The 13,132-nt window shown below is 50.1% G+C and overlaps 1 protein-coding gene across 2 annotated transcripts in view; it reads left to right on the top strand.

The window, feature by feature from the left end:
• Positions 1-11,732, top strand: part of PLD1 (phospholipase D1) — a 67,860-nt gene extending 56,128 nt beyond the window's left edge. For both annotated transcript variants that reach the window (XM_075506877.1, XM_075506876.1), the window contains 5 exons: positions 1,418-1,467; positions 2,507-2,641; positions 5,040-5,193; positions 5,818-5,932; positions 6,497-11,732. In XM_075506877.1, coding sequence (XP_075362992.1) covers positions 1,418-1,467; positions 2,507-2,641; positions 5,040-5,193; positions 5,818-5,932; positions 6,497-6,721 — 679 coding nt within the window. In that variant the 3' untranslated portion in view covers positions 6,722-11,732. The remainder of the gene's footprint in view (positions 1-1,417; positions 1,468-2,506; positions 2,642-5,039; positions 5,194-5,817; positions 5,933-6,496) is intronic.
• The last annotated feature ends 1,400 nt before the right edge of the window (positions 11,733-13,132 follow it).

The following is a 13,132-nucleotide window of genomic DNA, read 5'->3' as shown; positions in this document are numbered from 1 at the left end:
CCAGGGCTCCAGCTGCCGTCAGCGTGGCGTCACGCTGGACGTTGTCCGCACGAGCACACCGCCTTCGGAAAAGGGGAAGAAAACGGTTTGCGTTGTCTTCACTTAGTACTTTAGCTCATTTATTTGCTAGCCTCGGGATTTGCATGAGGAGGTGAGGCGATGCTAGCCGAGCCGGGAAGTGCGGTGGGTAAAGCCCGGTGCTCTCCGTGCGGAAAACCCTGCCTCCACCCTGGCACGGCGGGTCCCCCGATCCCTGACACAACCCCCCCGTTCCTGACTCTCAGCCGCTTTCCTGTTAGCTCATCAAACCAGGACTTACTCACCCCTGAGGTCTCTACCCTCCCGCTCAACAGTGGTGCTCTCCTTTAGGCACTTACCGTGGCTTTTACTGCGGTTAATGGGTTCCTCCCGGCAGCATCCCCATCGCCGCTGCAGCCGGGAGGGAGCACGCAGCCCAGCGGGTTCGTTAGCTCAGGGGATCCGCACCCGCTCTGTCGGGTGGAAGAGCTGGGCTTTGTCTTCCAAAGCTGCCTTTTCAGCCCATGCTTCGCCTGGCTCTGCCCGTTGGCCCCACGAAGGCAACGGCATCTTCCCGATGCTGTTCCCCTGCTCCAGGATGGATGTTTTTGGGGGCACTTGCAACACAGCAGGTCTCGTGGGAAAGACTTACATGCAGCGGTGCCAGGTAGCCCTGTGCTGGGAATGGGGCGTAGAGGAAGGCAAAATGGCCCAAGACAAGGTGGTTTTACGGGAAAACTGCTGTGTTATGGTAGGGCCAGGGCACAGTCAGTCTGTGGAGACTACTGGTGCCACTGGAGTGAAATCTCCCTTTTCTGCTGGTCTGCAGGGGTCCTACTGCACCTCCATAAGGACGAGCAGGGCAGGAGACACGAGCAGAAGGAAAGCAGCAAGTCTCCCTAACCAGGCTCTTCTGCCTGAGCTTTCTTCTGCAAGGGCAACCATAGGTCTTCAGAAATTGCCCACGGGTTAGGGTTTTTTTGAATGAGATGCCGGCTGTGGCTTTTCCAGCCCAGCCGTAATCACGCAAACTCCCTGACCTGGTGTTCTGCACATGTTGACTTTCTTTCTTGATGTCGCTTCATGTTCAGACCTTCAGCACAGATGGTAGCAGCCCTGTTTGTAACATGTTTATCATCGTTGCGGGGTGCTCTAGAAGGCAAAAATGCTCCCCAGCTCCTAGGCGGATCGGTATGAGCTCCTTTAGGAAATGAGCAGTCCTTGATATATCGATAGTCGTTTGGGAAAAATGTGTGCTCTGGAAGCACCATGTTTCTTCTGCTTGCACGGAGTATTTAAGAGGCATCTGTGTTTGCGATTTACCTCGCCCGGTTCTGCTTCAACATATGCCGTTGCCTCGAGTCGCGGTGGTGCTGACAGCTGCCTACCTTCTTTCCAGGACCATGTGCCGAGGAGAAAACTCAATCCTGGGCCAGCTGAAGACAGAGGGTAAGAGCTTTCTTCCTCCCCTCTCTGTTGCTTAGTCTTGGGATGCTGCTGTTGATGGATACATCTGTAATATGTAAATCAGATTCTCCAGCTGCTTATTAACATGGGCTTGCTGTGGCTGAGGGGTTCAGGTGCGGACTGGGGCATCTCACAGCAACGTGCGCTACGGGCTCGTGGGGCTGGTGAGCGACCTCCTCCTCCTCTGCCATCATCCCATGGCGAGGTCTGTTGGGCCACGCGAGCCGTGGCCGGTTGTCGGACTTCATGCTTGGATGCAGCCCTGATCCGGAGGAGGGGAGGACCCCAGGGAGGAGCACGGCATGGTTGCAGCTGCTCAGGATCATGTTATTTGGAAAACGTCCTGAGCAGGGTCACGCTTCTGGGAGCGACGAGCCCTCAGCCTTCCCCGTGAATCCCACTCTGGGTTTGTTTCTGGCAGTTGTCGAACACGGAGAGGAAAAACCTGCCTAAGCAGGATGCTGTTTCTGAGTTGCTTCCTCGCCATGAGGATGCCTGCTTGAATTTGCTCTGCTGGGAATCGGAGCACCATGAAAACCCACGTATCGTAAATACTAGGGGCGTACATAATGCCTCATTAGTTCTAGGTATTTGTGTAAATCTGAACTGCAGACGAGTACGCTAGGACATATTTTCTGTACTGTGCGTGGACAAAACACCTGCTTCCAGTCTCCTTTCTGCAGGACCTGCAGAAAAATAGTCGTATACTCCAGTTATTTTAAGGTGTTCATCTCAATTGTGAGCACTTGCATGCTGCGCAAGAGAGATCGAGGTCATTTTTCACCAAGGTGGAAGGACCGAGCAGGCAGCGGATCAGAGCAGCACAGAGAGCCCGCAGGCAGCTTTTAAAGTCTATTTTTACAGAAACTTATTTCCATTACCTGTTTGTTTATTATTTTTTTTTTAAAAAGTCAAAAGTGAACTGTTATTCATATGGGTCTTTATAAAAAGAGGATCTTTTCTCGTTCTTCTCTCTTTCACCACCCTCATCCCATCATATTTGTTCTCTTTTAATTTTCAGTTGGAGATAAGTGGATAAACTACATATCATTCTGTGGACTTCGAACATATGCAGAGTTGGAAGGAAAACTAGTCACAGAGCTCATCTATGTTCACAGCAAACTGCTTATTGCTGATGACAACACAGTTATCATCGGTGAGCAGGGGGTTTGGCCCACTCGATTATATCTGGATTAGTCCCTTCGCTTCTCTGCCCCGTACTCAGTGCAGGCTGCGGTGCCGTGTGCTTTTCTATGTTGTGATTTCTTTCTTGTGAAATATTTTGCTGTTTTTAAAACAAACAAACAAACAAAAAAAAACCCCCAAACTCATACATTCATCAGGAGGGTAGGTAGGAGGGAGGAAAGGATTTGGAGGGCTGTCATTTAATTTGTTTTTCTGAAATGGTTTTAAATCTCCGTGTAACAGTGAAGAGAATCCCAGTGCAGGGAATATTGTCCATCTGTCTTGTATCAAACTCTGCTCTAGCAGGAAGACTTGTGAGACTTGTCATCTGTTCCTTAAAGAACAGAATGTACTGTAAAATTTGGAAGGTTTGGACAACATGTGTCGTTTATCAGCTCCATTTCCTAAGAATGGGGAAATATAACGAGTAATAGATATCATTTCATCCATTTGTCTTACCATATTTATTATGGGATCACGAAGCAAAGACAAGAGACTTCAGGCTCAGAGTTCTACATCGCAGCAGAAAAGCAGAATTTTAGCCTGTTCCTTGAAAGAAACCCTTGTCAATCTGTTATATCAGCAACAAAAACTTTGCCAAAGAATAACTTAATACCAGATTTTGCAAGACTCAAAATACTCCCCTCCTGCAAAGCAGCAGTTCAGCCTGTAGTCTCGGATGAGCTGTGCTTCGGTTTGCTCCTCTGGTACCCTCCCGGGTCAGATCCCGTCTCCAGTACGCAGAGCAGCCCAGGGGTGGTTTTAATATTACAGCAGGAGCAGGGTTGTTGCAACTGTGGTGGTCTGGGGGCCTGAGACAGCTCTTCATTTTGATTTTCTCTACCTGTAAGCCTGAGAATGGATTTTTACACAGCATGTGCATCCGTGCTGGCTGGTGAGGTGATGGGGAGCCAGTGTCATCCCTTTTCCACCCAAGAAAGAGACGGTGCATGGAAATAAGATGCTAACGGGGCCACCGTGCAGGAGAGGGAGGTGAAAGGACGGAGAGGGGCTTAGCTTGTTTTTTCTCTGGAGGGGTTAACTCCCCTTGAGTTAATTCAGTCACTGGGAAGGCTAAATGGCTAACTAGTGCCTGGGGGTCTCTTACGGAGCTGGGGGCTGTGTCTGGAGATTTTTCTTGTTGTTTGGTCATTTCTGTACGTTAATGACCTGATGACTCCTATCGCTGGCTGCATCTTGCTGTTCCCTCGGAGCCAACAAGTGCTGCGGTGTCCCCCATCCCTTGCCTTCTGACGGCTCTGCGGGACAGAGGAACCTGTTTGGGGGATAAAGCCTCAGCTGGTCTCGAGCAATGCCGCGGGTGTCAGAGCCTGCACGGCACATGGGGCCTGGGGAGCTCCCACCGCGGTGCAGAGTCAGGGCTGGAGCCGCTGCACCAGCCCAGCACCCAAACCCTTACGTGCGCGGGGTGGTACATTTTTGGGAGGGGACCCCCCCCCCCCCCCCCCGAAAGGCACAGCCAGAGCCGTGCAGTAGAAATGCAACGGGGGGAAACTTCTGCTGCCTTCCAGCAGCTTTTCTGGGGACTGAAGTGGTTCTTTCGCAGGGTGCGAGCGGGGAGCTGTGCACAGGACACCTGTGGGTCCCACCGCCGGGGAAGGCGTCCCCCCAGCACCCCTCTCCTTTCTGGCGTTTGGGTTTTACACAGCGTGCGGTAGTGCTGCAGCAAGCACAGGGCACGGAGCAGAGAAGAAACATCTCCCGTGGTCAGAAGGTCCCCCAGAGCCCTGGGGTCTGCTGCTGCCTTGCTGCGTTAGCAGGGACGGTGCCTGAGCGTTTGCGTCTGCGGACACAAAAGTGTGGTCCTGGCAGGACAGGAGGGTCCGCGTATTGGTTACCCACAAGGAGGAGATGACGTCCTTCCTCCTAGATCTCCCTCCCGAAAAACTCCTACCTCCCAAATGCAAATGAAAAACTTCCCCTCTTGACACCACTAAAGACAAGAGCGGATCTACCCGTGGAGCCCATCCTGCGTAACTTGGTATCCAAACCAAATGCAGTAAAGACCTTTGAAAGCTGTGGCATCCTTCAGCAAAAGCATCTGGGAAGTTACAAAGGGAGTGAACTTTTGAAAATGTTGGCCTGGGCTAGGATTTAACCTTCTTCCACGCCCGGAGCTTTTGAAGCCTGCAAAAATGAGGGGTTTTTGCCTTCCCCCTCATCCTGGTTCTTGAGATCTGTGTTTCCATAAGGAAGCCTTCTGGTCGGGGTTTTACCTAGCGAAGCCGTAGCTGCTCTCCCATGGAGACGAGGGATGCAGAGAGCCTGGGGGTGGTGATGGAGGGCGTGCAGGAGCATCTCATGCAGCAGGTGATGCATTGCCGGTGCTTCGGTTTCCCCCTCTCCAGGCTCTGCCAACATCAACGACCGCAGCATGCTGGGGAAGCGGGACAGCGAGATGGCCATCATCGTGCAGGACACCGAGACCGTCCCCTCCGTGATGGACGGGGAGGATTACAGCGCTGGGAAGTTTGCCCAGTCCCTCCGGCTGCGGTGCTTCAGGTGGGATGCGTGGGGCTGGCCCAGCGCGGGCAGCAAGCGGGGATGCAGGCAGGGCTGGCTCAGGCTTACGCCTGCCCGCAGCCTTTCAAGCCTTTCAGATTTAGCATTGCCTGGCCTGGGTTTAGCCCAGAGTTTTGCTGCTATTTCACTGGCTTTAGCCTTTCTCGCGCCACTCCTGTCCTCAGCTTGGCAGCTTGACTTACAAATGGTTTTGCTCAAGGATTTCGCTAGGAGAGCTCATAAACAAGACAGTGATATTCTGCCTCCAGATCCTGTTTTCACACTCTCTTAATTTTGGGTAGCGGTGTCTCTTTCTAATGGAAGTTTCCTCACTTGGAGCAGCCATCTGGCCCACAACACGGCTGTTTTTTCTTTAAGACCTTTTTCTTTTTCCTTTTTTTTTTCCCCCACCCTGTTTCCCATCTGGACAGTTATTGCACAGAAAAAAAAAGGAGAAATTCGGACAGCGTTGAGGCTGACAGACTATTGCAGGGGGTGGGAGGGCGCTGGGAGCACGCAGGGTTTGGCAAGTCCCAAGGGAACTTTTCCTGCCCTGGCATTTCTCAAGAGGGGGAGCGCCGGGTGCTTCAGCCTCCATCAGCATCAATCCCTTTGTCTTCTCAGGGTTCTCCTTGGCGGCTCCGATCTCAGTCCGGAACACCAGGATCCCGTCTGCGACAAATTCTTCAAGGAGGTGTGGATTTCTACAGCGGCTCGCAATGCCACTATCTTTGATAAGGTGAGGAACGCGGCACCTTTCCCCTCCCTCCTTCCCGCACGGCAGCAGCAGATGCCAACGGGAGAAGCAGCACAGGGAGGGGAAGGACAGCAGGTCCAGCTCCTGGGTTTGGACCTTCAGAGGTGCTTTGGAGGAATGAGTAGTGTCGGATGCAGGAGCTGTGAACAAGAAACTGGAGTTTGTGCATCCTCGAAGTGTGACAGCAGCCCAAGAAGGCAACAGTTCTGATTTCTCCTTTTATTTGTATCCGCTGTAGTTCCGGTGAATCGCCGCAGTGTACTTATTGCTTCTAGCTGGCCAAAGCCTCACTGGAGTAGAAGCACATTTTACTTCTTGTTTCTAATGAGCTTTTGCAGTGATCAGAGAAAGCCCTGGAGCTTCCCCTCTGCCTGCTCTAGCCATATCACAGACAGGCACATATCTCTTCCCTCCCTGTTCTCCAGGCTCTTAATTAAGTCACTCCCATCCTGAGGAATTCGTATTAGATGTGTTGGTCTTTCTCGGGAACTCTGCATTGCAGTATTTCCCCCGCACTGATATGCTGCTTCTTTCTGTTTTGATCAGGTTTTTCGATGCCTTCCCAGTGACCAGGTGAATAATTTAACCCAACTGCGCGATTTCATCAACAAGCCCAAATTAGCGAATGATGATCCTGTGAAAGCAGCGGAAGAATTAAAAAAGATTCGTGGGTTTTTAGTACAATTCCCCTTTCGTTTTCTGCAGGAAGAGTACTTGCTTCCCTCCGTCGGAACAAAGGAGTCCATGGTACCCATGGAGGTTTGGACTTAAGAAGATGCAGGCTGCTTTACGTTTTAAAGTCTGGTTCTCTAGAGACAAGTTCATGAACAATACGGGATTTCAGAAAGCTTTTTATTGCTAAGGGAGGTGAAAAAGATCTCCACCAAGCTAATGTGCCTTTCTTAAGGATTTTGGTGGAGGAACTTGAAGGAAATCAACACTAGCAAAGGAGAGGAGCAGAAAGACTTGGAAATTATGGCAAATGAGAAGTTTATCTTCTGAAGGAGTTACTTCTTAAGACGTGTTCTGAGCACCTAAAGGATGCAGGCCACTTCCTAGGATAGGAAACAAATCCCAATCGATGTTGTTACTACTGCCAGCTGTGTCCTGTGGTTGCATACGTACTGTGATCGTGCCGTGGCTGCGCAGGAGTCGTGGGCTGCGTGTGCTTCTAAGGCTTTCGGGTATCCGTGCCTTGTCTCACTGGAGTCCCCCCGTCTCACCCCTTCGTACGCCGTCAGAGCACGTCATGCAGCTCTGGCACTGTCAGAAGTGCTGCTTGGTGCTGCCTTGGGCTGTCCTACAGCTTGCCAAGTGTAGGCGTTTCCCTTCTTAAATGGAAATGGACTAACAATCTGGTATCAGAATCAGCGTTTCGGTCTCTTCTTCCCTCTGGGGGGAAAAAACTTTGTTTCTACCACAGCTAGAGCAATCAGCAGTCCTCACGCGCAGCATGGTGCTGCCTAGGTCTTGGCAAAGGGCAGCCTGGATGGAGCCGGAGGTGCTGGAAATCACTGGAGTTTGCTGGCCTTTACAGAAACGCAGCACGTCGCTTCGTTCAAACTGTGCGTAAAGGCTTTCTCCAGGAGACGATCAAGGTTTAAACTCAAGCCTTGGATCTCCAGAGCTGAAGGAAAGCGAGGCACTGCGTGTAATGGGACAGAAAGTTGAAAGCCAGCATGGGCTGGACTAAGCTCTGCCCTCTGGGTCCTCCATTCATGCATCTAGATTGCAGTACATAGGTAGACTTTTCTTTCCATCCGTTTCCTCCCTGTTTAAAAGAAGGGAAAGGCCATTAAGCTAGAGCTGAAGCCGTGCTCAAACTGAGCTGTCACGTCGCTTTGTAGATGGGGTGAATGCAAGGGGGAATGGGAGCAGTTAGCAAAGCCTTGTCTCTGGTCTACTTTGCTATTAGACCAGCCAATCTTGAGCTCAGTCGTGCAGGACGTGTCTTCCCAAGCACAAGTAAAACACAGCATGCCTAGTCCTGTTTTCCATTTCTGTAAGACAGTTTCCAAAGCTATTTTGCATCTCGCTGTGCAGCGAAGCAGCAATTCAATTCAGCATCCCTGGGCAAAACACTACTGCTCCTGGGTCGGGACCTTGCGTGGTGGGTGCCGTCCTGGGTCTTTACTCCATCCTCCGTCCTGCAATGAGCTGTGTCTCCCGATTTCACGTCCAGCTCCAACTGCAGTCCCGGGAGAGGAGCTCCCCGGGGGGTGGCAGTGCCATGTCGAACACTACGAGAGAAACACCTAATGAGAGTCGGATCTGGAGACGTGGGAGGCCGAGCTCCCCTGCTGCCACTGCAGCCCGGGGGATCCCTTCGCTAGCTGGGTTTAACCCTGTGCCCAACTCTCCTTAGTCAAAAGACCAGGTGAACTGGTATTTACTTTAGTTCACAAGCAAGTTTATTTTTTCCTTTTCTGGCTCTTCCAACAGTCTCACCTGTTTTTAACTGGAAAAGGATCACAGCGGTCACCTAGCTATCCCCAAAACATAGCTGGCACCACATTTTAGCTGATTGCCTTCTGTGTCCTCAGACCTGTACATAGGCACCGGGTAGTTCTGTACCTGCTGCATCACCCGAGTAAGTAACAACCCCAGACGTTCCTCCAGGGCATCCCGAGTCTCAGCCCCTTCCTACAGTTCCCGCTGGTCTGCGCTGTGTTTTGTAGATGCGATTGCCAGTTACGCTCCAGACCACTCCTGTGGTCTGGTTTAACCTGTGGTTAAACCACTCCTGTGGTCTGGTTGCCTGTTGGAAGTGCATGTGCAGCATTTTCTGTGACGATCTTTGGTCCAGGGGGTTGATGCTTTTAGCTGGCACGCTGTAAGCAGATAAGTATGTTCCCTTGATTTTTTTTCCCTTAAAAAAAATTGACCTGGGGTCACCCCCTGCAGAACCAGAGCAATATGTGCCCCGACCATTTGCAGTCAAGAAAGATCAAAGGGGTCTTGTTATTTCACGTCAGTGCTAGTTCAGAGCTTTTCTCTCCTGATATGTTTTTAGCTGTTTTAGTTTGAACAAAGCTGCTAACTTTAAACAATTACAGCCTGTCAGAGAATCACTGTAAGTCACACAGATCTGTATTCATAGTTGAAAAGGAAGCATTCAACCCCGCCACCCGTACACGTGAACCTTGAAGAAGTGCAAGACTCCTGTCATCTTCTAAGTGCTCTTATTGTCCCCGTCCTCATATTAGCAAAGATTCTTGTAATTGTTAAATTATCCTTATATTGTCTTTTAAGGTGGTAGGTAGCTAATTATTGGGGCTTCATAATTCCAGTGGCGTTAAGTCCCGCTCTGCCAGGCTGCTTTGGGGGAAAAACCACCCAGGTTCTGCAACACTCAGCCCGCTATGTGATGGCTGCTGGTCCCAAGCGACACAGCAGAGCCACAGAGGAGAGATTTAATTGACTTATTCTGTATGAAAAGGTGCTAATTAAGAAGGTCTTTCGTTATTAAAGTAGCAGATGGGCCTCACATTGGCTTTCTGTCCGGGAGGAGGTTTCTCTCTGTGGGAACAGAGGAGCCGTGCTGAACATCCCTTCCCTGTGTTGGTGCTAAATTCCTAATACCAGGAATTTAGTAGCATTCAAATGCAAGCAAGGTATGCAAGGCAGCGGCACAGCGCAGGGAGAGCCCTGCGTCCCCAGGGGCTCGCGGGGCCACCAAACCCCCCATAGGTACAGCACTGCTCACCCCGAACAGATGATGGGCTGGAGCCTTGTCCAGTGAAGGGACAACTCTTGTTCGCACCCGTGGGCTGTGCTGTTCGGAGCTGGCTCCTTGGGGTTTATTTCTTATATTAAGAAGCCTGTGAGGTTGAACACCTTGAGAGAGTTAATTTCTGCACCTAAGCAATCACTGCTTCTTAGTCCGTAATACCAGCATGGGTTTATTTTTAATTTGAAGGTATTTTTAATACCTTCAAACTGGAGAGGATCGCTTGCAAATATACAGTACTGTACCAAGTGATGTGGATTCAAGCGCTAGCAAACCCAGAAACATGAACTGTTTCTTGTGGCATTTATTTGTTAGAACTATAGGAAATGAGATAACTTCTCCCAGGCTCAGACTTTTATTTTGTAGTTCAACCTGAGTAGAACACTTCTTTTCCTTTAATTTATTCCTTAACATGTACCACTTCGAGACTCCTTACCATGTCTTTTTAATATTCTGATATTTTAAAATATGTGTTTTGTTCTATAGATGTTGGACTGGATAAATATGTCACTGTAAAATTAATGCATGGTTTAAAAAATGAGGGATAAAATGTCATCATATGGAAGAACTTTACTAAAAAATAATTTGTAGGAGAACTACTCCAGTGCTCCATGGCAGATGCAAGGTGCTCGGCTCAGTTTCTGGTCTCTTGGTCTCAGTTTGTTGCCTGACTTGGTGTGACCTTTGCCGGATCAAACCCCAAACACTCCATTTGCCTTTCTTTTGATCAGGTTTAACAACATGATTTCGCAATCCTGGTGCTGTCCCTGGGGAGACCTCAGTGCAGGTTTTGCCTAGCTGGGACCCTGGCAGTAATAATTTACAAAATCTTCCTTCCTTCCGAGGAAACATCCGTGTACAATCAAGCTCAGACATGGTTTGCTATTGTTATTTCAGTGTAACAAGTCTTCTGTGCACTTGTAGTTAGGACAGTCGGGAGGTTGTAATCTGTGCACAGAGGCTGCATTTGGGGGGACGTGTAAATGAACGGTCCTTCAGGTTAATGCCATTGCCTTCTCCTCCTGCCAGATGTAAAGACCCAAATCCGCGCTGGTCTAAACTGACACACCTCCATCAGCTGCCGAGCTGCGGCGCTGGTTTTCTGGCAGAAAGGGCTAGCTCTGTAGGACATGGTGGTGGTCAAGATGAAGAAAGCAAGTGGTCTCTGGACCAGGTGTATGGGCAGAGGTTGGCATCTCTGGGGTGGCCCAGAAGACGCGAATGCATTCGCACGTTTTGTGGCATTGTTTCAAACGGGCCATCCCTCCTGCACAGCTGAGATCCTACTGAAACCAGGAGCTTTGCAGAATCGAGGTTTAAACCAGGAGTGTGATGCCATGGCAGTGAATCAAGTTAAGCATGCAAAATTAAGGTAAATCAAAGTGGAGCAGACCCACAAACTGTACATCGACCACTGAATGCAATGATCCTCTTGGGGTTTCTCTTCTCCCCCCCCCCCCCCCCCCGCCTGCTTTCTTGTTGTATTTTCCAGTATTTGTGATTATTCTCTTTTTAACCTCCCACTGTGCGTTCATAAAATCTCCTCCATGTAAATTATTCCGACTTAACCTGACTCTTTCTTGACACTCGGGAAACGAGAGAAAGTGTTGGAGGTCACAGTTCTGGGAATGGTTTTTTTTTGTAAATCATGTCTCTAGCTCAACTAATCCACAAAAGGAGAGCTTCCACTTCGAGTGTGAGTGCAGGTCTCCGTGCTTCTCTACCTTCCGACGGTGCAGTTGTAAACACTGAATATCCCTTCTGTGAAGGCTGCTGGAATTGAGTTTTGTATCCTTGTTTCTGCTAATGATCGCTTTCCTTTCCACTCCATTTGTATCTGGTAAATGAATGTGTATTAATGGACTGAAAATACAACTGATCATCATGTGTCGAAGCGTTTGGCTTTGGTCTCATTTCTGCTTGTTTTGGGGACTGTGGCCGCATCCCGCTCGTGGGCTGAGTTCTGCCCTTGCCTTGCGTCGGCAGTGCTGCCCCAGCAGCCGAGACATGATGGAAAAGGCCCAGGGTTGCAATAAAAATGGCTAGACTTGAGTCATTTGGGTTTTCCTTGGAGAGAGAAATTGCTGAAGTAAAACAGCATAGAAAGAAAAAAATAGACTTCTTAAATAAATTTAAAAATCCTCTTTTAAAGGAGTTTTAATAATCCAAAGGCATTATGAAAGGCACAGACAAAAATGGTCTGTCTCCAAAATAGAATTACCTTGCCACTGTCCCTTTTAACTTTCAGTAAAGGAAATTCAGCAGAGAGAGAGGAAAAAGCAGATTACTGTTGTCCTCCAGGGGGAGAAGAGATGAATAAAGCATCAGTGGCATTTCCAAGCTCTCCTGCAAACTGAAAACATATTAACTTCTCTGTTTCTTAGGTTTCATCTCGTTCCTCAAATGCCAAAGGGCGCTCCACATCTTCAGAACTTCCAGATCCAATCTGCGCCCTTGATAAACACAATAAACCACGATAAGGGAGCCAGAGCTTCAGGGCGGGGGTGTGTTGGTAAAAGGCAGGCAGCTGCTGATCGACACCGTCAGCTTCTGCTGCCACTCCGACATCTCGCAGCTAATTACATGCTTGCTGCATCACACTGACGAGGTCTTGCAAGCACAGATAACGGCAAGCGGGAGCGATGCGGAGACCTGCCAGTCACGGCTGGGCGCGGAGGTGCTGGCTGGCAGCGGTGTGGGCAGGAGGGTGACGCAGGGCGGCTGCAGCTGGGGTTGGCGGCCGTCGCTGGCTCCGTCTTGCCGGCGTTGCTTGGTTTCTGTGCTGGCAGAGCAGGAGAGCCGTGTTATCTCAATGCAAGCTTCTCTCAGGGTGAAACTAGAAGTGGTCCTGAATCTAGAGAGTTGAGGTACCAGTTTGTAGGAAGGATCCTTTCCCTTTCCTACGTGATGTAGGGGCCCAACTGGAGGGCACTGTTGCTGCTTTTGCTGTTTTCCCTCTCCTACACATAGGCACGCAATGCTTTTACTGGGCACAACTTCATCCACATCCATCAGCCCCTTAAAAGTACAAGTGAATGCCAGCTGACAGGCTATAGCTGGCACAGGCTGTGCAGGGGAGGCAGGAACCCGCTGCCTCCGGTGAAGGGCAATGGCAAAACTCCCTTTGACTTTCCTGCAGCCAAAGCGTTCGCCTGATGAATGACTTGCAAAGCCTCTAATTTGATGGCTCCTCGCTGAGCAGAAATGCAGCCCGCGTGTACCCTGAACACAAAGGGCAATTGCTAGTATGTTTAATAGACCTGTTCTTTCCAGGATGGATTTCTCCAGCCACCTTTGTACTGAGGCCATTCCTGCCTCCTCTCACAGGTCAGCTCCCCCATCGCTGATGTGTCCGCAGGCATCCTGCACCGGAGGCTGGAGAAAGCCTCTCCTCCGCCCCAGCGCCAAGCAGATCTGCTCTTTGGGCCTTCGCTAGCCATGCATTTATGCAC

The sequence above is a fragment of the Mycteria americana genome, chromosome 7 (genome assembly GCF_035582795.1).
Source record: "Mycteria americana isolate JAX WOST 10 ecotype Jacksonville Zoo and Gardens chromosome 7, USCA_MyAme_1.0, whole genome shotgun sequence".
NCBI classification, from domain to species: Eukaryota; Metazoa; Chordata; class Aves; order Ciconiiformes; family Ciconiidae; genus Mycteria; species Mycteria americana.
This window is presented reverse-complemented; position numbering and strand designations above follow the sequence as displayed.